We start from the raw sequence: 20,560 nt of genomic DNA on the forward strand, positions 1-20,560 counted from the left end.
TTCCCTTTGTGGGGCTTGGCACTCAACGATGGCTAAGGATGGGCTGGGTGCTGTCGTGCCCACCCCTCTGCCTGGCTCTGATCCCACCCAGCAGCTCTCAGGGCAGCCAGTAAATAGTTCCAGTCTTGGCTCTACTCGAGTACGAGTCCAGGTGCTGTCCAACAAGACCAGGTGTCCAAGGCCAGGCTGGACAGGGCTTGGAGCAGCCTGGTCTAGTGGAAGGTGCCCCTGCCCAGGGCAGGGTGTTGGTACAAAATGGTCTTTAAGGTCCCTTCCAAGCCAAGCCATTCCATGTTTCTATGATCGCTGGAGTATTTGATGGGATGTCTCTGGCAGCATGGCAGGATTTCTTCCCATCTTGTATGTTGTGCAGACCTCAGTAGGTCCCAACAGCTTTGCCCTGTGCATGTCCAATCCCTGGTCCAGATGAGCATTTTTGTCAGAAGACCAAAAATTTCTTTAGAACAAAACACAACTTGTAAGAGATTAGAAAGGCACCTACAAGAGGAAAGAGCAGCAGAGTGCTTAGATAAAACCCAAATCCAGCTTTTTTCTAATGCAGTATAAATAGCAATGGACCTGGAGTCACCACGTTTGTCTATAAAAAAGCCATCAGCAGAGACCCTGTGCTGAACACACCCAGTACCTGACAGCCTGAACCAACAGCTGAAGGTCCAGTGCCACCAAACAATTCCACTTTCTTCTTCCCCTACCTTTAAGGACAAGAGTGCCTCAACATCATGCATTCTAATCTGGAGTGGCATGAGATTGCTCATGCAGTGCAAGTTAAACCCTCATTGAATCCGTGCTGGATTTGATCTAAAACACTGACCTGAACCTTCAGGCCAGGTGTGAATAGTCTGCCCTGAATCCTCACTCAGAGGACATCAGTTCTTGGTGTGACTGGCCTTGCATCCACAAACTGGGGAAACTCATGTTCACCAGAGAGGGACTCTCTGCATTGCTTTATAAGTGGACTCCAAACCTTCCAAAGGTTGGGCTGAGGTAGGGGAAGACTTCTGCCCCTATGGTGCTGCTAGAGGACATTCCCTTTGCACTGGCCCTTCAGCAGCTCAACTGCAAGGTGGGGAATTCAGTGGTGACCTCAGTGAGGAAGTCTGGTCATGGTGAAAAATGCAGCATTACTCCAGGGTAGACCAACTCCTCAGCAGAAGCAAAATGTTCTCTTACTCCCTTCCTTGCTCAATATTTCCTGCAAAATGGCTGGACTCCAGAAATTGGATTTACCCTGGCTCTCCTGATCATCCAATGGTCCCCACATCCCTCACAATGCTGATTCAAGTTCTCATAGCATCCCCCATAGGCTCCCCTGTGCCAGCCAGCTCTGACCAACAGCTCAGCCAGTCACTGCTTTGTTTGGGATAAGTGTATGCCCAAATACACTGGGGCCTGGAGCAGGCTGAGAGCTGAGCCTGGCTCTATCCACAAATTCATGGCCAGAAAGTTGCCCACTGGACACAAATTCTGCAGAACATCCTTTTCTTTTCTTCCATTTCCATCCACTCACTGCTCCTCATGGCCATCTCTGGATACAGCCATGCTTCCATGGCTGGCTGAGGCTTCAGAGGATGTCCATCCTGTTTGTAGTGGTCATGAGAAATACTGCAGCACACCACTGAGTTCCTGTAGGCATCCTGCACAACGTGCCTGGGGGTGAAAATCCACCACGGGGAAGACCCTTTGAGATGCCCAAGTCCCTCTCCAATGGCATCCAGTTGGGCCCAGAGCAAACTGGATGGTGGCACTGAGAATTTTTTGAGAGTTGTCCACATATTCAGTGGGATAGGGACAGTCAACACTATCTACCCTGGCGTAGTGCAACAAGCAATGCCAATGCTCCAGTGTCATGGACATCCCCCTCTGGCATGGCCAACCTACGGCTCAGCTCCTGCAGCATTCCATTCTCACCTCAAGATCTTTTGGATGGGCACCATCTGACTGGCACAGGGCAAGGGACAGTGAAGAAAATTGCCCTTCAGCCATCAAGTGCCCTCATCTTCCCCTGCCTCCAGCCTTGGCACGTGGCACTGCTGCTGGCCGTGTCCTGGCTGCTCTGGTGCCACGCCCAGCACCTCCAGCACAGGCCTCAGAGAACTCCCTGACATATCAAATTCCTCTTCCAGGTTCCAAAAGTCTCACGGCTCCTGCTCCTACATCCTCATGCCAGCCATACAACTGCTGACCATGCAGGCAGCCCTTGTGTGGACCCCTACTGTGCCCCTGACTTGGGATGGAGCAAGCGTGTGGCACTGCCAGGAGGGCATGGAGCACATGTGTGGCACTGGTGGGTGGGCATGGAGCACACGTGTGGCACTGCCAGGAGGGCATGGAGCACATGTGTGGCACTGCCAGGAGGGCATGGAGCACACGTGTGGCACTACTGGGTGGGCATGGAGCACATGTGGCACTGGTGGACAAAGCAGGAGCACATGAATGGCACTGCCAGGAGGGCATGGAGCACGTAGGTGGCACCAATGGGCAGACTGGGACCACATGTATGGCATTGATGGACAGACAGAAAACACAGTGATGGACAGACTGGGAGCATGCAGGTCACTGATAGACAGGGAGCACAGCTATGGGACAGATGGACAGATGGAACACACGTGTGGCACTCAAGGACAGACTGGGACCACACCTGTGGCAGTGATGGACAGACAAGGAACTGCTGTGGTGGCACCAACAGACAGACCAGAAGCAGAAACATGGCACTGTTGGGTGAGCATGGAGCACGGACATGGCACTAATGGACAGACCAGGAGCACATATGTGGCATTGATGGACAGACAGGGAACACATATGACACCAACAGATAGAAGAAGAGCACACACGTGACACTGCTGAGTGGGCATGGAACATGCATGTGGCACTGATGGACAGACCGGGAGCACACGGATGGCACTGATGGACAAGCGGCACGTGCGTGGGACCAGAGAACAGACCGGCAGCATATGTGCGGCATTGATGGCCAGACCAGGAGCACACGCGTGGCTCTGCCAGGTGGGCACGGAGCCCACATGTGACACCGATGGACAGACCGCGAGCACACGCGTGGCACCGCCAGCATCTCGGCACATGCGTGCGAGCGCCGGGCAGAGCCCGAGCCGCAGCCGCCGGCCGGGACGGGCCGCCCCATCTCACCCCCCCGGGGCCCGCCGTGGCCGCTCTCGCCTCCGCCCCCTCGGGGCCGGAGCATCGGGACCGTGTCCCGACCCCCCCGCTCGCCCCGCAGCGGCGGCGCTCGGTCCCGCCGCGGGACAGCCGCGGCTGCGGGGCGCGCGGCGGATGCGGAGGGCGGGGGAGCGGAGCGAGGCACCGGGGCCGGGGTCCGGCCTTTGTCTCCCGCTCCAGGGGCCGGCAGGACCGCGGCTGCCCCGGGGCCGGGCTTGGGGCGGGGTGCGGCTCTCCCGGTCCGGCGGGACAAGCCGCAGCCGCTCCGGTCAACCGAGGGCGCTGCGGGGCGATCCCGGTCCTCGCGGCGGGCGGCGGACCCCCCCTCTTCACCTTCCCACTGCCGCTCCCGCTGCCCCCGCGGCTCCTCCCCGGCTCTGCGGCGGCTCGGCAGGTGCCCGCCTCCGCCCCCGCCGGCCCGTCCCGCCGCACACGTGCGCCCGCGCCCCGCCGGCCCTTTGTCTGGGACCGGCACCGGGACCCGCGCCCACCGACACCCCCTACCCCGCCTCGGCCGCTCGCCTCCCCGCTCCGCTATCCCGCTCCCCGGCCGTACGGGGCCGTATGGCCGGGGAGCGGGGAAGCGGGGGGGGAGGGGGGAGAAGAGGCGGCCCAGCCAGGGGAGCGCATCCCACCGGAGCCGGGGCGGGGGGGAGCAGCTGCCCCGGGACCGGGGGTTGAAGTGGGGGGGGAACGACCCGTCGGTGGCGGCGAGGCCGCTCTAACAGGTGGGATCCCGCTGAGAGGAGGAGGCGGCCGGAGGGGGGCGGAGGAGGCAGGGACGGGCGGGCGGGCGGGCGGGCGGAGGGAGGGAGGGAGGGGGACGAGCCGGAGCCGCCTGTGATCCTGTGACAGGAGCGGCTGCTGCTGCTGCTGGCGCCGCCGGTACCTCCCTCCGGTCGCTGTCCGAGCCCCGGTGCTCCCCCCCTCCTCCCCGTTACAGCGGCCGCCACCCCTCCTGCGCCTCTTGCTCCCCGCTCCATCCCGCCCGTCGCCCCCGCAGCCCGTCCCGGGAGCGCCGCTGCCCCTCCGCCCGCTCCGGGACAGGGCGCGGGGCCGGGCGCCGCCGCCGCTGCTGCTACCGCCGCCGTTACCGCCGCCGCCGCCGGTCGGGCGATGCCGAAGCCGCCGTTACTGCTGCGGGGGAGCCGCCCCGGGGACAGCGAGCTGGGGCGGCAGTTCCGGGACTGGTGCCTGCGCACCTACGGGGACTCGGCCAAAACCAAGACGGTGACCCGGAGCAAGTACCAGCGCATCGCCGAGGTGCTGCAGGGGGGAACCGGCTCCGGCGGCGGCTCCGGCGGGGGGGAGAAAGGCAAGTTCCAGTTCTGGGTCCGGTCCAAGGGCTTCCGCCTGGGAAACGGCACCAGGGAGGCGACGAAGATGGGTCAAGTGGTGGTATATGTGCCGGTGAAAACGGGAACGGTTAGTGCGCTCCGTGCCCCGGGGGCTCTGTGTCTGTCTGTCTGCCTGCCTGTCCGTGTCTGTTTGTCCTCCCCGGGGGTGCGGGCGGGGAGAGGGGGGGGGAAATTGCCCGGGGTGGGGGCGGGCACCCCCGGGGCCCCGGTCCCCTCCACCGCCGCGCCGGCCCTGTCCCGTCAGCACCGGGCGGCCCAGCCCCGCCGGCCGCCGGGAGCGCGCATGCCCCATGCGGGGCGCGACGCGGGGCCCGGCCGCTCCCGCAGCCCCCGCCGCTCCCGGGGCAGCCGCCGCGCCCCCGCCGCCCCGACCCGCCCGGGATGCGGATGGGGAGAGGCGCCCGCCCGGAGCCTCGCACCTTCCGCTGCCCCCCCGATCCCCATCCCCGTCCCCGTCCCATCCGGTGCTGCCGCCTTCCCCGGGCGCTGCCGGCGCGGGGGAGGTGGGGGGGCGGCGGTGCCCCGCGCCCGCCGCCGTGCACCTGCCCCCGCGGGGGGGCCGCGCCGCCGCCCGGTGCGGGCCCCGCCGCCCCCCCCGCCCTGTCCGATCACGTTCGCCCGGCATTTCCCATCCGCCCCACGGCCGGGGACAGGGCTGCAGTCAAGGGCAGCGGGCGGCGGGGAGGGGGCGCCGGCACCCCCCGCCCCCCCGCGCCGCCGCCGCGCCCTGCCCGCCCCGCTGCCGCGCCGAGCGGAGCGGAGAGGAACGGAGCGGAGCGGAGCGGAGCGGGGCGAGTCTCGCCGTGCCGAGCGGAGCGGGGCGAGCCCGGCCGCCGCGCTGAGCCCGGCCCCGGCGTCCCGCGGCGCTGCCCGCCCGGCGCGGCCGCCGCAGCCGGTGCCCCGGGGGGTGCGGGCAGCGGCAGAGCCCGGATTAGGGCAGCTCCCCCCGCCCGCTCGCGGGCCGCTGTCCCGGGAACTCCCCCGCCGGAGCCTCATTGTTCGGCGCCCGGCCGGGCCGGGGAGCGGGGCACCGGCCGCCGCCTCCCTCCCTCCTCCCGCCGCCGCCCGGGGCTGCCCCGCCGCCCCATTGTTCCCGTCCCGAGCGTGTCCCGCTCCCCGGCGCGGGGGGAAACGCGCAACTTTGGCGGCCCCGGCTCCGCGCGGGGAGCGCCCGGCGGGGCTGCCCCGGCCCCGGCCCCGCGCCCCCCGCCATCCCCCGCGCCCCTCTCCGCCCCGCCGGGACCGCGGGCACCGGAGGGCTCTGGCAGGGATTTTTTTTCCCCCTGTCCCTCCCCGCCTCTCCCGCTGCTGCTGCTGCTGCCGCTGCTGCTGCTCTGAAGGGTGCAGTGTTTTCTGTGCACACAGACTCCAGCATTGATGTGGCTGGAGGATGCTTCCATTGAGGGCAGCCCATCTGTGGCAAATGCTTCTAAACGCACTATTTACCTCCCATCTGGTCCGCCTGATTATTGGGGGGAGGGGGAAGGGTCATTATTTCTCCCTCTCCCTTCGTGGTGCTCTGAGGCTCCTTTCTTTCTCCCCTCTCAGCCCCCCTCCCCCATGCAATGCCCCAAAAAAATTCTTTGCAATTTTTTTTTTTTTTAAGACCTCTTAGCAGCCCTCCTCTGTCACTCCCCCTGTGCCAGGAGCCCCGGAGGAGGGTGGATTAGGAGCCGTACCCCCTTCCAAAGATCCTGCACTCCCTCCCGGGTCCTCTCCATGCAGTCAGCGACTCTATCCCAGATCTTCCAAATGCTGCAGAGTCATGGTACCCCAGAGAGGCCGAGCCAGACTCCCTCGACCCCGCTGCTCGCTAGATGCCCCCTCCCCTTTGTCCGGGAGGGAGTCCCGAGGGTCAGCGGCTCAACCAGGCCGGCACAAGCCCGCATATTCCCAAAGGGCCTCTGCACAGATGAAGTTTCAGCGAGGAGCATGCCTAGGCCCCCGCATCTTCCCTGGCAGAGTCCCTGCAGGCTACAGACAGGCGTTACACCCAGACTCCCCTAGACCAGCGAACACAAGCAGATATACCCTAGGGGACAACCGAATTTTCCAAGGGGCAGTATAGCTTATTTCCCAGTGCCTAGATGCCAGCCAGATGTTAGGAATGGGAGCACTTTGCAGAGCCACTGCAAAGGGAGACCGGTCATCACAGTCCCCAAAACCTTCCAGAGCGGGGTCTGTAGAAGTTGTTGCTTCCTTTTCCTTTGGTCCTGGCCTCCCCGGCCTCCCTCGGCCAGGAATCCCGTGGATCATTTCAGATGGGTGCAGTTGAGAGTTTGGTTTTGCCTGAAGTGGCTCTCAAATTTAGAGATAACTTGTCAGGGATTTTCTTCAGCTCCTTGTAATTCAGTGCTCTCCGCATCCTTGGTGGTTTGGGCTGGGTTTGGGGTGTATTTCCTCACTCTCAGGCACAAAGTCAAATAATTCATGAAGCTGGTATGAGGCTTTTGCTGGACAGTAACGCCTGGATTCCGGTTTAATGTCTGTTCAGCTGCTTTTCCCAAATACTTCTGGAGCGGTGTTTTGGTTGCTTTCCCCTGGCTGTGCTCCTCAGCAATCTGATCCCACTGTCCCGTCCTCTCGCCCTTCCCCAAGCACATCTGCTGGGCGAGCACCGTTCTGGGGATGTCCCCTGCTGCAGGGACAGGCAGAGCCCCCACCCCAGGTGCGGTGAGGGGGTGGCAGGGGGTGCATCTCGCTCTGCTCTCACTGCAGGACGCCAAAGGAAATCCAAGGGACCAGGAGGGAAAGCTGGAAAAGAGGTGGTAAAGAGCGCGTAGAGGGCAGCAGTGGGGATAAGATTTCCTTTCCCTTACAGGGCTGGGGCCACTCCTCCTCTGGAAAATAATAATAACGACAATCCCAAACCCCCAAAATAATCACAACGTGCCCCCCCCCAGCTAGCCAGTTGAGCTGTTCTTTTGGCTTATGCACCCTGAGCTGGTTTGTGTATTTTCTGCGCATCCGTAGTGAAAAATTAATTAACATGTGGTTATTATTTTCTCTCCTGAGTAACTTTCCCTTGCCCTCCTCCAGGCCTCTCATCAGAACAGGCCTAATCAGATTTGGGTGGCTTGAGAGCAGGGACTGTGCACTGAGAAGGGGGCATCTGCCTTAGGTGGTGGTCAGAGCAGATGGTGGTCTTCTCAAAGAATGCACTGGGAATAGGAACAGCAGTGCGGACGGATGTCTGGCACAGAGACTGTTCACATTTCTTTTTCCCAGATGAACGTCCCAAAGATGCTGGACGTTTAACACATACAATTAAAAAAGCCCCACGCAGATAAACACAGGCAGTTTAGCGGTGTAGGACATTGTTGCCTGACAGCCCTATTCACACGTGGGCTGGACTCTGCATCCTTTAGGTCAGGGTATTGGAAAAAAATACATTTAGGCTGTACTGAAGAGGAGGATGTGGGTATCTTTGTGTGCTGCTGCAGCACAGACAATGGATACAGCCCAAAGTGCTCGGATCTGCCCTCCTTTCCTATGGCTGACACACTCTAAGGTGTGAACCCCCTCATTATCCATGGGCTGGACCGAATCCTGGCACAGGATGGGCAGCACTCATCCTTCTCCCCATCTCTGCTAAGAACTGTGGGAGAATTTGTCCATGACAAGGTGCTAAGATGCAGCTCATTATAATCTCGTGTCCCTCTTGTCCTGAGCATTTAGCATCATTTAGACAGTCTTTCCCGGACAAACGTGGGGCGAGATGGAGCCACGGTGCAGGGAAATGGGCAGCGCGCGGTGACAATCGGCGGAGCAGATGGCTGTGGCCGGAGCAGCGGGTGTGCAGGGGAGGGTCTCCTCAGACTTGGGCTCGGGCGTTAGCTGCTCTCTAAATCGATGCTGTACTTGGCCGTGTGTGGTGGGAGCTTGTCACAACTCTGGCGTGGCGGCCAGGACAGATCGGTGCTGGCAGGCCGTGCTGCGGGCTGTGGGGCTGCGGGATGAGCAGGGGAAGCCTGGCGTCAGCCCGGCCCTTCGGGGGCTCTGCGGAGCCGTGGGGACCAGGCAGGCTCTGCAGCACTGCCCACGTTTGATTCTGCTTTGCTGCTCTCTCCCTGTCCCCCGCAGCGCTGACATGAGGCTCTGGGGCTCTGTAGGCATCACCAGCAGGATGAGGGCACTGCTCCAGTAGGTTGCTGCTGTTGTACAGGTACAGCTCACCTGTGCCAGCTCCCCTGGAGCCGGGTGTTCAAAATTATTTCACGATCGTGCCTGGTGAAACTCACCCGAGGAACGATGCTGGGGTGGGGGGAGCACTGGAAATACAATTGGCGAGTCCAAAATGCAAAATGGATGGAGGCTTTCGTGGACAGCAGGAAAACTATCCCACGGGACAGCAGATAAATCTCACAGCACAGCCTACCCTTAAATTCGTTTCAGCTCCAGAGACAGGGAGTGTTGTGCTGTGGAAGCTGCGGTGCCAGGCCGTGGGACAGCACAGCACAGTGGCAGAATGCCGGAGCTGAGGAGCCAGGCATGTCAGAAAGATGCTGCTCCAACAGCTAATAGAGGCTACATTTTTCCTGATACAAGTACCCTTCAATGCCCATATTCAGTGCCCCAAAAAGCTGCACATCTATAACCTCTAAGAACATCAGTCAACAGAAGGTTTTCACGGCGTGAATAACCACTCAGACTTTCTGGGGACTTCAAGTGATAAAAAAAATAAATCAAGACCATTCAGAAGAGCCTTAGACAAGGCAGATGGGCCTGAGGGTATTATCTGAGAAATTGTCTATTACTCCCATTGCACCAGCCTTACTTAGAGCCTGCAGAGCTTTCACCTGTGGAGAGATCCCACCCTGAGCACACGGGGCAGCACCAGCTTTTCCAAGGAGTGGAACTGATGGCAGGTTTATATTTAAATGTGCCCTTAGGAGACTGGAACAGTTCTGGCCTGGGTGCATGGTGCCATTCAACTCCATCTAAAGAAAATCTCCCACATTAGCATCCCCTCCAGATTTGGCTCCAAATTTGCACAGCATCAGTCGCAGATTTTACATCTGAAGCTGCTCGTGGTAAGAGTCAGAGAGGGCAGTGACACCCAATCCCCTGGGCCCAAGAGCTGGCTTAGCCTGACCAGGCAGTAGCTAAAGCCTTAGCAAGGTGAATTTAAAGAGCTCTGATGGTCTGCAGTTACACAGACTGGCAGAATGAAGTTCCTCACTGCTGGGAGCAGATCTGGCCTTTCAGGACAGCCTGCTGCCACTTCTAATGATAAGGAGGAAACCAGCATCTCATTCAGTCCTTGCTTTATTTCTGCCAAGCCTACAAGCCTGATTGAAAGCAGTCCCACTGTGGTCAGTAGTACAGTGTCCCAGTCCCAGAGATCCCACCATCCCAGCCACCCTCATCCTTGGGTGCTGGCTGTGGTCACCAGCACTTGTGAGACCGGGAGCTCCACCAGCAAAGGTTCCAGTTCCCAATACATGTCTGACCACACAGTTTCTGAAAAAATAACTCTGTGCCATTTACACTGCACATCCTACATGATTCCAGAAACAGGCATGGCATTGCTGATCTGGGAGAAGTGTTTTTTGGATAAGATGTATCTGAAAGTTATCTCTTTCACCTACAATTGTTTTCATATTTGTAACTCTCTAAGGGTGTCACTCTGAAGAAGGTCCAAAAGCAAACAACCAAAGCACAGCTCTGCCAGGCCTTGGTCAATGAGGCTGAAATGGAAAGAACCCCAGGTCTGACAAGGCTGTAGTTCCCACAGTCCAGGTTATGTCCCACCTTTGCACAGGAAGAGGGTCCCAGCACTCAGGGCCTTGTGTAAGGACAGTACATGGCTGTTCTCTGCTCCTCTCGTGGGCCTTGCTCAGAGGGGCTTGCTCTGACCACAGGCAGAAGGGGGAATTCAGTCAGTGACTAAAGTCTGCAGCAGAGCCCAGAGAGGCAGCCACAGTCCTTTCAGTAGGAACTTTCTCAGGACCATTCTCAGCAATAATCTCCTTCTGATACAGCTTGTTCAGTTTTAGTTTTATCATTATGTTAGGCTTGATATGAGTGGTCTGTGAACTTACACTGTGGACAAGCAAATGGCAGGGAAAGCCCAGGGGTGTGGAGGAGCATGGGTGGAGTGTCCAGATACCCTGCCTGGCCAGCATGGATGCTCTGGCATTGCCATGACAGAGGGATGCATATTAATGTCTCTTTCTTTAGTGCAAATCATTAATTATCTTTCCCTGATCTCATATCAGCTGTGCCCACCTCTAAAGAATCACACTGAGAATGGGCCAGAGCCACCCCTGAGCTTCAGTGTCTGGTTTAATTAGCTGAATGTAGCAAGGGCAGGTACCTGTTGGCCAAAATCATTGTCTTTGCTGGAAAGCTACTGACTTCCACTTTTATGGCTGGTGCCAAAAAATAGCAATTTATTTGAGGAGAAATAACTGCAGAGAATCTGTGCTGTGTGTGAGAGCAGAGAGCAGAGCAGAGGTTCGGGTAACAGTGTCCATGTCTGAGGTTAAGGCAGCAGCCTCTGGAAGGGGAGTGGAGGCTGGTTGTGTCTTCCTGGCACGGTGCAGGGCCCTTCACGGAGTGACAGCCAGGAAGACAATGCTGTGTGAGTGGTTTCTCTCTGTCCTTGCTCTTCTTTGGCTTGGCAGCCCCAGAGGATGTATTTCCCTTCCAACAGACGGGCAAAGGCTCTGATGGATTTGCTCCTCACCAGGAGGGAGGGAGTACTCTGGAAAAGATGGGGTCACTCGGTCTCTGTGGCTCAAGTTCAGGCTTTCCAGGTGGCAGTGGGTTGCTTTTATGGGAGTCTTTGGGCTTAGAATCCAAACTCACCCGGAACCCCACCCAGAAAAAGGAGACTAAAGTTTGGGACTCCTCTCCCGGCTTGCATTTGAAGGAGGGATCTCAAAGCAAATACCGAGTCATCCACTCGTCCACACTGTGGTGACATCCAAAACCTCCTGGGTGTCAGTGCTGCCGGTACCACCCACACTGGTTCCCAGGTGCCGCAGGCTGTTCCGGTTTGCAGCCTCACAGCACTGGGACAAGCAGCCAGGCCAGGGAAGCTGCTCCCTTGGGGATGCTTTTGGGTTTGTCATTTCCATCCTCAGTGTGAACGCTGGTCGTGTGGCTCCCGGAGCTGGGAGGAGGCTGGGAGGAGGCCTGGCGTCTCCCGCTCACCTGCGCCCGGCGTTTGGATCCGGCAGAAAGCCCTTGAGCTGGTGACAAAGGTCTGGATGTGGGCTGGAAAGTACAGTCCTGTCTCTTAGCAACTGGTTCCTACCTCTGAGCTCTCGGAGCCGTGTGTGGGACAGAGAGCATCAGTCACGCTCCCGCTGCCGCAGCAGCGACGCGCCGAGGAGGGGATGGGGGATCAGGCCGGCTCCAGCCACCGCCGAGGCGCTTAAAGAAGCTCAGGCATTTCCAGCACAAGCAGTCATCTGTGAGCCCAATCAAAGCTCCGGTTTAATTGCTTTCCTCGTGCCCTTCTCTGCCGGCCAGCGGGCGCCCATTGGCTGCGGTGCCTGCCGGCACCCAGAGCCTGCTCCCCTCCGCACCAGGGTGGGGACGGCGCAGGGAGGAGCGACGGGGAGGACACAGCCCGTGAATTTCTAGAAAAATTAGGCGTCCTCGGGTCCTCCCCATAACTCCTCCACAGGGCACCTGGGAATCCCCGTCCTCTCGCAGACATTTGCATGGCTGCTTTCCCTCTCAGTGCTCGTTCTGCTCTTTCACCCTCGTGTTTCCTCTCCCAGCCCAAAGCAGCTCCTCTCTGCTGTGCGTTTGTCAGGGGCTCCCTTGCCAAGCACTGTTTCATAAACATTTTCACGAATCCTCTGCTTTGTCCTCCTAATTAACCATCCAATTGGCCCCCAATGGAGCCTTCACCTCTCCTGTGAAGATCCTGCATGCACAGATTATAACCTGTCAGCTGCCAATTTATTCCTCACACAGAGGGCAGGTTGTATTAATTGTCTGCCTTCCCTGCCCCGCTTGCTTTGGCCCTCCTTTCCTCTGGTCCCAAAAGCATCCCTGTTTGGGGACACAGACTCACAAAAGACCAGGGAGTGCCAGATGTGAGGCCACTCCATATCCCTCATGTGTCCAGGCTGCAGTGCTGTGGCACTGAGACCAGATGTGATGGGATGAGGTGTCACACCTGGGAGAAGGATCTCTGTGGATGGATTATCACGACAGAGTGTTTAAGACCAGGCTTGACTTCTGCTCCCCCCCATGTAGTCTCAGTTAAGAGCTCAAAAAAATTCCACTTGGTCATCTGAGGTTAGTGGGGAATCATTCCTGGGCTTATCTACAAGTCTGAGTTTGGCTTTTGGAAGGGTTGGGGTTCACCTGGAGTGGTTATGATGGACACAAATCAGAATACAGAGGGGGTTTACCTAAATGCAAGGGAGAACAGAGTTCCATCTATGTCTGTCCCCCTGTGGCCCCTGCCCTGACTGCCTGTACAGGACCCTCTGGCCTTGCAGAGCCGGAGTCCAGGATAAATACAAGTGAGCCCAGGATAAATACAAGTGCTTGCTCTCACTGAGGGCAGTGGACATCTGTTTTCCTGGGTTCCCATGCTGGGAAAGGGCGTGATGGAGTCCAGCATGACCCTTATAGGTTCCACAATGTCCCCATTTCTTGAACCCAGTCTGGGCTCACAGGGAGCAGTGGTGGTGCTGCTTGCCTGTGGCAGACGGTGTTTCCAGGCTCCGGCGTCAGGGCCAGCCTGTGCTGAAGCCACTGTGGTGTGGTGCAGCTCAATCCCTGCTGTGCCCTGACCTGGAGAGGAGGCTGGTTTGGAAGGGGAGGGCTTGCAGGCCTTTTGCCCCCCCTCCAACATCCGCCGAGCTGTCAGCATTTCCCTAGAGGCACATCACATTGTTCCTGTGGGAGTCTCCGACAGTGGCCCACATACTGGGAGCTGCCAGGGCACAGGGAGCTGGCACCAGGATGCCACACATCCAGGGCTCAGCCTCTCAGCCCTGCCTGACCTTGATTCACTGTAGCATCATTTGTAACTGATTTTACACAATTTTTCTTACCACTGAGGAGCTGAACTGCTGCTGCTCCGTATCTCCTCCTCCTCCTCCTCAGTTTCATTTTGACATCACCACGTTCTCACTGTAGGTGTGATGATGTCACCTGGCTGTCCTGACACTGCTGGGTCTATTCCTAGGCACAGAGGGGTCACCTTGCTGTGACAGGTCATCTTGTCACTTGTTACAGTGCCTTGGCCCCCCTCTGACTCAAAGGATTTTGCTTTGCTTGTGATTTTTATTAGATTAGTGCTTGGTGCTGGGGAGATCGCTCACAGTGATAAGTTACTTCAAGGAAGAGCCACCTCTAGACATGTTCTGAGTTTGTGTTACAGCTACATATTGCCAATATTCCTTATATTCCTAGTTTTATAATTTTTTCAGGATGCTATGGAATATAAAAACTCTTCTAATTGTAAATGCAGTTTACCACCATTTCCCCCCCTTTTTTTTCTCCATTCCAATAGCATTCTCCCCCAAATCACCTAAACCAATATCCAAATAACATTAAGAAATCACTGCCCACCTTTGCAGATACATTTTTTTAAAAAGTACTAAACTCACATTTTAGAATCATAGAATCCTAGAAGGGTTTGTGGGAATGGACCTTAAAGATCATCTTGTTCCAACCTCCTGCCATGGGCAGGGACACCCACTAGACCAGGTTGCTCCAAGCCCTGTCCAACCTGACCTTGAGCACTTGAGCATCCACTGCTCCTCTGTGCAAACCCTGCCTATTTCAAAACAGTAAGAAACACTGCAACATCATAATATTCCCCAGATAATAATGCTCGTCATCTCCTCCCTGTTGGCACCCACAGCGTGGCACTTCTCCTGCCCAGGTCCCTCACACCTCGGAGAGGAGGGTGATGCTCCTGACCAGCTGACAGGGAGTGGGAAGTCCACAGCCCCAGGGAGCAATTTCCCAGGAAGGTCAGTCAGGTGCTGCACTCACGAGGCTGCAGGAACCTTTCTCACCAAACCCAAGTGAAGCAGTGCTCAGGCTGCCCCACAGCACCCAGTATTTTGTTATCCCTGAAAGAGCCAGCTCCCCTTGCTCCCATCCAGCAGGTGCAGGGTCACATTTCTTGGGGAGCCCTGTGCTTGCCTCTGCCTGCCAGCTCCAGCTGCTCCTGCAGCTTCCCCGCCGGCGCACAGCCTGGTGCTGGCAGGGAGGCAGCTCTGCTCTCTTGCGCCGTGCAAAATGTCCTCTGCCTCCCGGGCAGAGCAGGCATCCAAGGAGTCTCTAAGCAGGCATTTGAGCAAGAATCTCTTCCTGCTGGGCTTATCCTGTCCTTCAGGCAGCCCTGGGATGGATGGCAGCCCCATCCCCAGCCACCCACCAGTCCCTGAGCACACCAACCTCCCCCTGGCACCCTGCACCTGGGCCCTCTCCACAGCTGGAGGCAGAGCTGCCATTTCCAGGCTCGCCCCTCCCAGGCTGCTCTGTTTTCATCCCCAGGCTTGGGAGCCAGGAGAGGAATAAGCCGAGGTCAGAGCAAAGGCCTGGACCCATCCCCATGGCTCAGCTGCGGCGGCTGAAAGAGCAGCTCGCTCTGAGGAGGCGCCTGTGCCCTGTGAAAGACACACACCTCAGCTGTGTTTGCCAGCTAAAAATAAAGCACCCGGCTCCCCTCATGAGGAAGTATTTACTTTGGGAGAAAAAAAAAAGTATTGTGTACAGTTCTGGCTAGAGAAACAATGTGAATGCCCCCAGTCTCGGCCTTAGTCAGCACAGAGTATTGGGAAAATGATTTCTTCCTGTGCCTCAGTTTCCCCAGGAGAAATGAGCTCTCTTGGGCCAGAGGGATGCTCAGCTGCTCAGGAGGGCTGGGGCTGTTTTCACTGCAGTGAGGAGCTGGAGCTCTAAGTGCAGGATGGGGCTTCGTGTTTGCTTGGCGCAACAAGACACAACACAAAATGCTCAGCACAGGGAAGCACCATCAGCATTTTAGCAACTGCTTTTCTCCCATTTTTAAACCAGAAATGATCAGAAAAATTCCCTAGCAAAATATTTCCAGGAGAAAAAAGAGCAAAATCTGTCAGTCAGAGCATTTCCCTTCGTTTTCTTGTGGGTTCTTTTATTATGAGCAATACAGCTGATACTGTTTTCAGCCCAGTGCCTTCCTGGTGCCTATTTCTAAGGCATGCTCTGTGCCCCTGGCATGAGGGGCAAGAGGAAGAGGGAAGTTCGAGGAATCTAGCTCCTCTTTCTCCTCGCAGCATTAGCAGAGGGAGCCTGCTGTGGTTTAACATATCCCCCGCAAAAGCTGCTTTCATCCTACACCTAAATACCATGAGGAGTGAACTTCCTAAAGCCCTGGAGAAGTCTAAATATAGAAGCCAATCAAGGGCTGACTTCCCAGAGATGAGAAGTACCAAGAACAGTTTCTTGATCAAAAGTTGTAAGAGTCCATATTGAAATAAAACGTCTGTTTTGGTGCTGAAGCCTGGGCAGGAGGAGTAGTTGCAGAGGTGGGCTGTGGGCTGTGGGCTGTGGGATGTGTGCTGGTGGTGGCCACAGCGCCAGCACAGGTGGTCACTGGGGGGCCATGGGCTGCCCAAGGAGATGGACTTGAGGAATCCTGGTGTTCAGAGGAAATTCTTCCCTGTCAGGGTGGTGAGATACTGGCACAGGCTGTCCAGAGAAACTGTGGCTGCCCCATCCCTGGAAGTGTTCAAGGCCAAGTTGTATGGGACGTGGAGAAATCTGGTCTAGTGGTGGGTGTCCCTGCCCATGGCAGAGGGATTGGGTGGTTTTTAAGGTCCCTTCTAATCCAAACCATTCCATGTTTCTGTGATTTCTGGAGCGCTTGATGGGAAGTCTCTGGTGTTATGGCAGGATTACATCCCATCCTGTGTGTCACAGTTTCTGATCCCAGTAGATCCCAATTGCTTTGCCCTGGGCACATCTACTCCCTGGTCCAGCTGAGCATTTTTGTCAGAAGACCAAAAATTCCCTGAGAACAAAATACAACTTGTAGAAAATTAGAAAGACACTTCAAAGAGGAAAAAGCAGCAGAGTGCTCAGATAAAACCCAAACCCCACCTTTGCTCATCTCAAAAAAGGGATCCTCCTTTGTGCAGCAGAAGGAACCACCCAGGGCTGGAAGAAAGGGTGAGGGATGGGTGAGTGCCACAGGAATGGCACTGTGCTGGTGTCAGCTGGGGAGCCCATGGTCATGCCATGGGGTGACTCCAGCAGGGGACAGGAGAGCTCTGATCCTGACCTGGCTGGGGACAGTGGCTGTGTCCCACAGGCAGCAGCAGCTGGAGCACAGGCAGAGCGAGCGACGTGGCCTGTCTCTGTGTACAAGGGAGGTGACCTTGAGGGACAGCTCGATACGGCTGGCCCCAAACATCCAGCTCGGCTGTCCCAGGGATGAGGGTGACAGTGGCCCTTCCAGCCAGCAGCAGGAAATTAGTTTAACGTGCGCCTCTGCACTGGGGCGGGGAGATGCTGCGGTTGGGAGATACAGAAGGGAACACTTTCATGTGGGAAGTGCGAGGAGAGGCGAGGGCAGAGGGTCTGCTCCCGGGCAGAGAGCAGAACACAGCCATTATCAGGCAGGGCTCTGCTGGCAGGAAGCGGCTTTTGACTCACAGGAAGCTGAATTCGGCTGGTATCGGCCCCTGGCGCGAGGGCCGGGGCAGTGTTTTATCTGCCGCTGAGCACAGCAGATGGGGAAGCAGTCGGCACTCCCTCCCATCCCACTCCTGCTCCAGCAGTCCCAGCCTGATGGCCCTCCAGCATAACCCCCTTGGAGAAGGGATGCTTCCCTGCAGAGCTGTGAAGCTTCCCGGGCCCCAGGAGAGCTGCCAGTCCCACTGGAGAAGGCAGATATTGCCCTGCCAGCCAGTGCAAGGGCACAGCCAAAACCTTCCACACTGCTGAGCCCAGAATGGGCAGTCTCCAGTTCTTCTGGCAGTGTCTACCCCAGTCAGCCTGAAGAAGAGCTGGGAGCATGCAGGCTTTGGAGAGCTCTGGTTAAATGCTCCCAGATTCTCCCAAACCCAACTCCAAGTTGGGGAAGGGCTTGCAGGGTTGAGACGTCCTGTGCATGAAGCCTGCTGTCATCCCTTGGCCTCCCTGGAGCTGCCCGGGTTGGGAGTCTGGTTTCGCTGGGGTGGTGGCAGGTCACCAGGGCCTGGGGTGGAGGTCGCCACGGGCAGCACGGACTGGATCAGGTGGCAGCTGCTGACTGTGGATCTGCTGCCCCACAGAAAACAGGGCTAGCTCATCAGGGCTGCATTTTGGCTGTGAAAATCTCCCATTATGGCAGTTTTCACACGCAGGCCGTGCTGCTGAGGAATGGCCACAGGGGCTGGTGGAGACACAGCAGGTTGCTGGAGCACAGGGAGCTGGGTGGGTGGAGGAGGCTGGTCATGGAGATGTGTGGGTGCTGCTGCCAGGCTCCAAGGCAGGACTGAGCTGTGTAGGAGCGATGGCAGGGCTGTGTGGGAGCATGGCAGAGCTATGGGAGCCATGGGAGGGCTTTGGGAGCCATGGCAGGTCTGTGTGGGAGCCGCAGCAGGCCCATGTGGATACAAGGCCGGTCCGTGTGGGAGCATGGCAGCACCCTAGGAGCATGGGAGGGCTTTGGGAGCCATGGCAGGTCCTTGAGGGAGACACAGCAGGCCCATGTGGATACAAGGCAGGTCCGTGTGGGAGCATGGCACCACGCTAGGAGCATGGGAGGGCTTTGGGAGCCATGGCAGGTTCTTGAAGGAGCCATGGCAGGTCCTTGAGGGAGCGGTGGCAGCTCCATGTGAGAACGTGCCAGGTCCATGGGGGAGCCGTGGCAGGTCCGTGTGGGGGTGCGGCAGGGCCGTGGGAGCGCGGCAGGGCTGCAGTGGGGCTCGGGAAGTGAGCAGAGCTCCGGCGGGATGGCGGTGCCTGAGGGTGGAAGGAACCCTCCCCTGCCCCTGCCCCTGCCCCTGCCCCTGCCCCTGCCCGCCCGTCCCAGGCTCGGCGAGGTGCGGCACGGGCCGCAGTGGCCCCGCCGCCGCCGGTGCCTGCCCCGGGCCGGTCCGCGCCGGGCGGGGCGCGGGGGGCAGCGGGCGCGGGGCGGCGGCGGCGGGCCCGGGGGAGCGGATTACCGCCGGTTGCCGTGGTTACCCGCTACCTGCCGGCGGGCCCCAGCCCGGCCCGGGCGGGGGGGGCTCGCCCGGCCCTGCCTCCCTCCCTCCCCGCCGCGGCAGATGTCACCCCGCGCCGCCGCTCGGGGCTGCCCGGGCGCTCCCCGTCCCCTCCCGCCGCACCGCCCCCGTCCCGGGCCGGGCGGGGGCCGAGCCTGCCCGGGGCGGCTGCCGAGAACAAAGGTGCCGGGGCTCGGCGCTGCCAGCGCCATGGCCGGTCCCCGGCCCTGGAAGCGCTGCCCGGCCCGTGGCGCACCCGGGACAGCGCTGCTGCCTGAAATGGCTGTCGCCGCCCGGGGCCGGGCACGGGAGGCGACCTCGGCCCGCAGAGGCGGCTCCCGGCACTGATCCGCGGCTGCGGGAGGCGGCCGGGGTCGGCGGGATGGAGCAGGGACGGAGGAGGTGCAGGCGCAGCGAGGCCCCGGAGAGTGGTCCCAGGGCAGAGGGTCCCGGGGGTGCGGGTGCTCAGAGATGTGGAACTAGAGGAGGTGGGGAAGACAAAGGACACTGGGGAGGAAAAAGACCTGATGGAGGAGAGGAGCTGAGAGTGCTCACAGCTCTGGGAAGGTGGGGAGGATGAGAGGAAAGGGGCGGGGGGGTGTGAGAGCTGTGGGGCACGGTACACGGAGAAAAGAAGGAGAGACTGGGAAGGGGGAGACAGAGCCGTGCTGGGCAAATATAGGGAAAAGGAGGATGGCTGGAAGGTGGTGGAGAGACTCCTCAGCACCTGAAACGCCACCCACTTCCAAGCACCTCTGTCAGGGCCGAGCTTTGCTCCTGAAATCTTTTACTCCTTGTGGGGACAGGTGACTTCTAATAAAGCCCCAACACCGGGACAGGGTAAAAGCATCCCTTCTTCCCATTCTGCTTCCCAACTGAATTTTTATTGCTGTTTAAACCTGAGGGGTTTTAAGCCTTTCTGAGATATTATGGGCTCTGACTCATGCCTTGAATACTGGTGAGCAATGCTGGGTGTGGATGGAGGAACCCGAGGGGCGTGGGCCCCTCGGAGAGGTACTTTACAGCACACGTGTCCTCTTAAATCCTAGGTCAACATTTGGATATATTGCCAGATATAAACCTCCCTAATCCTGGAGGCACTGACTTGATACAGCTTCTTATACCCAGTGGCTTTGATACTGCTTGCATCTCACCTGCTTCCCAAAGCTAAATAATCATCACGGGGAGAGCAGTCACAAGGCTGAGGAGGGGATGGAGGATCGCTGCAAGGAGTCAGGGGAGGATCGCTGCAGGGAGTGGGATGCTGAGGAGGCAGCTCCGGCATCCGGCATCCAGCCGGGGTGGAGAGCAGAGTGCTGCTGGGTGTGCAGGGAGGCTATAGTGATGCCCAGACCCTGAGGTTACCTTCACTGCATCCCTTCTGAAACCGGGGAGGAAACTGGCTGTGCAGGGAGGAGGATATTAGCTGGTTGGAAACAATGATTTGCATACAGGGTTGGTTACAGCCTTAATTTTGAGGGCTCTGCTTGTTAGATCTGACTGTGCTTTTCCCCTGCTGCATTTTCCTTTGTCCTGTTTCTGTAATTATCCTCATTTCAACCCTGCTCTGAGGATTATTGGTCAGTAGGAAGCCTCCTAATGCCCGCTCCTCCTTGGCAGGGGAATACCCATGCCCTCGATTAAACTGAAACTCTCTGAACGGTGACAGAAGAAATTAGATCTATATTCCTCAAAGACACTCCCTGGGGCGAAGTTTCCCGACCCCCACCACGCATCCCTGCCACCCTGCCCCTTGTGTTCGCTCTCAATATTCTCTTTGTTACAGCCACCTTCAGCCCCGGCTTGGGGCTCCCCGGGGAGGGGAGAGGTGGTTTGTGTTGGAAAATC

At 58.4% G+C, this 20,560-nt stretch overlaps 1 protein-coding gene across 1 annotated transcript in view; it reads left to right on the forward strand.

Moving 5' to 3' along the window:
* The first annotated feature begins 4,081 nt into the window (after positions 1-4,081).
* The window catches only part of NOL4L (nucleolar protein 4 like), a 63,937-nt gene continuing 47,458 nt past the window's right edge, over positions 4,082-20,560 (forward strand). Inside the window, exon 1 of the mRNA XM_038158690.1 lies at positions 4,082-4,617. Within this exon, the coding sequence (XP_038014618.1) occupies positions 4,309-4,617 (309 nt within the window). The 5' untranslated portion in view covers positions 4,082-4,308. The remainder of the gene's footprint in view (positions 4,618-20,560) is intronic.

The sequence above is a fragment of the Motacilla alba genome, chromosome 20 (assembly GCF_015832195.1).
Source record: "Motacilla alba alba isolate MOTALB_02 chromosome 20, Motacilla_alba_V1.0_pri, whole genome shotgun sequence".
Lineage (NCBI taxonomy): Eukaryota > Metazoa > Chordata > Aves > Passeriformes > Motacillidae > Motacilla > Motacilla alba.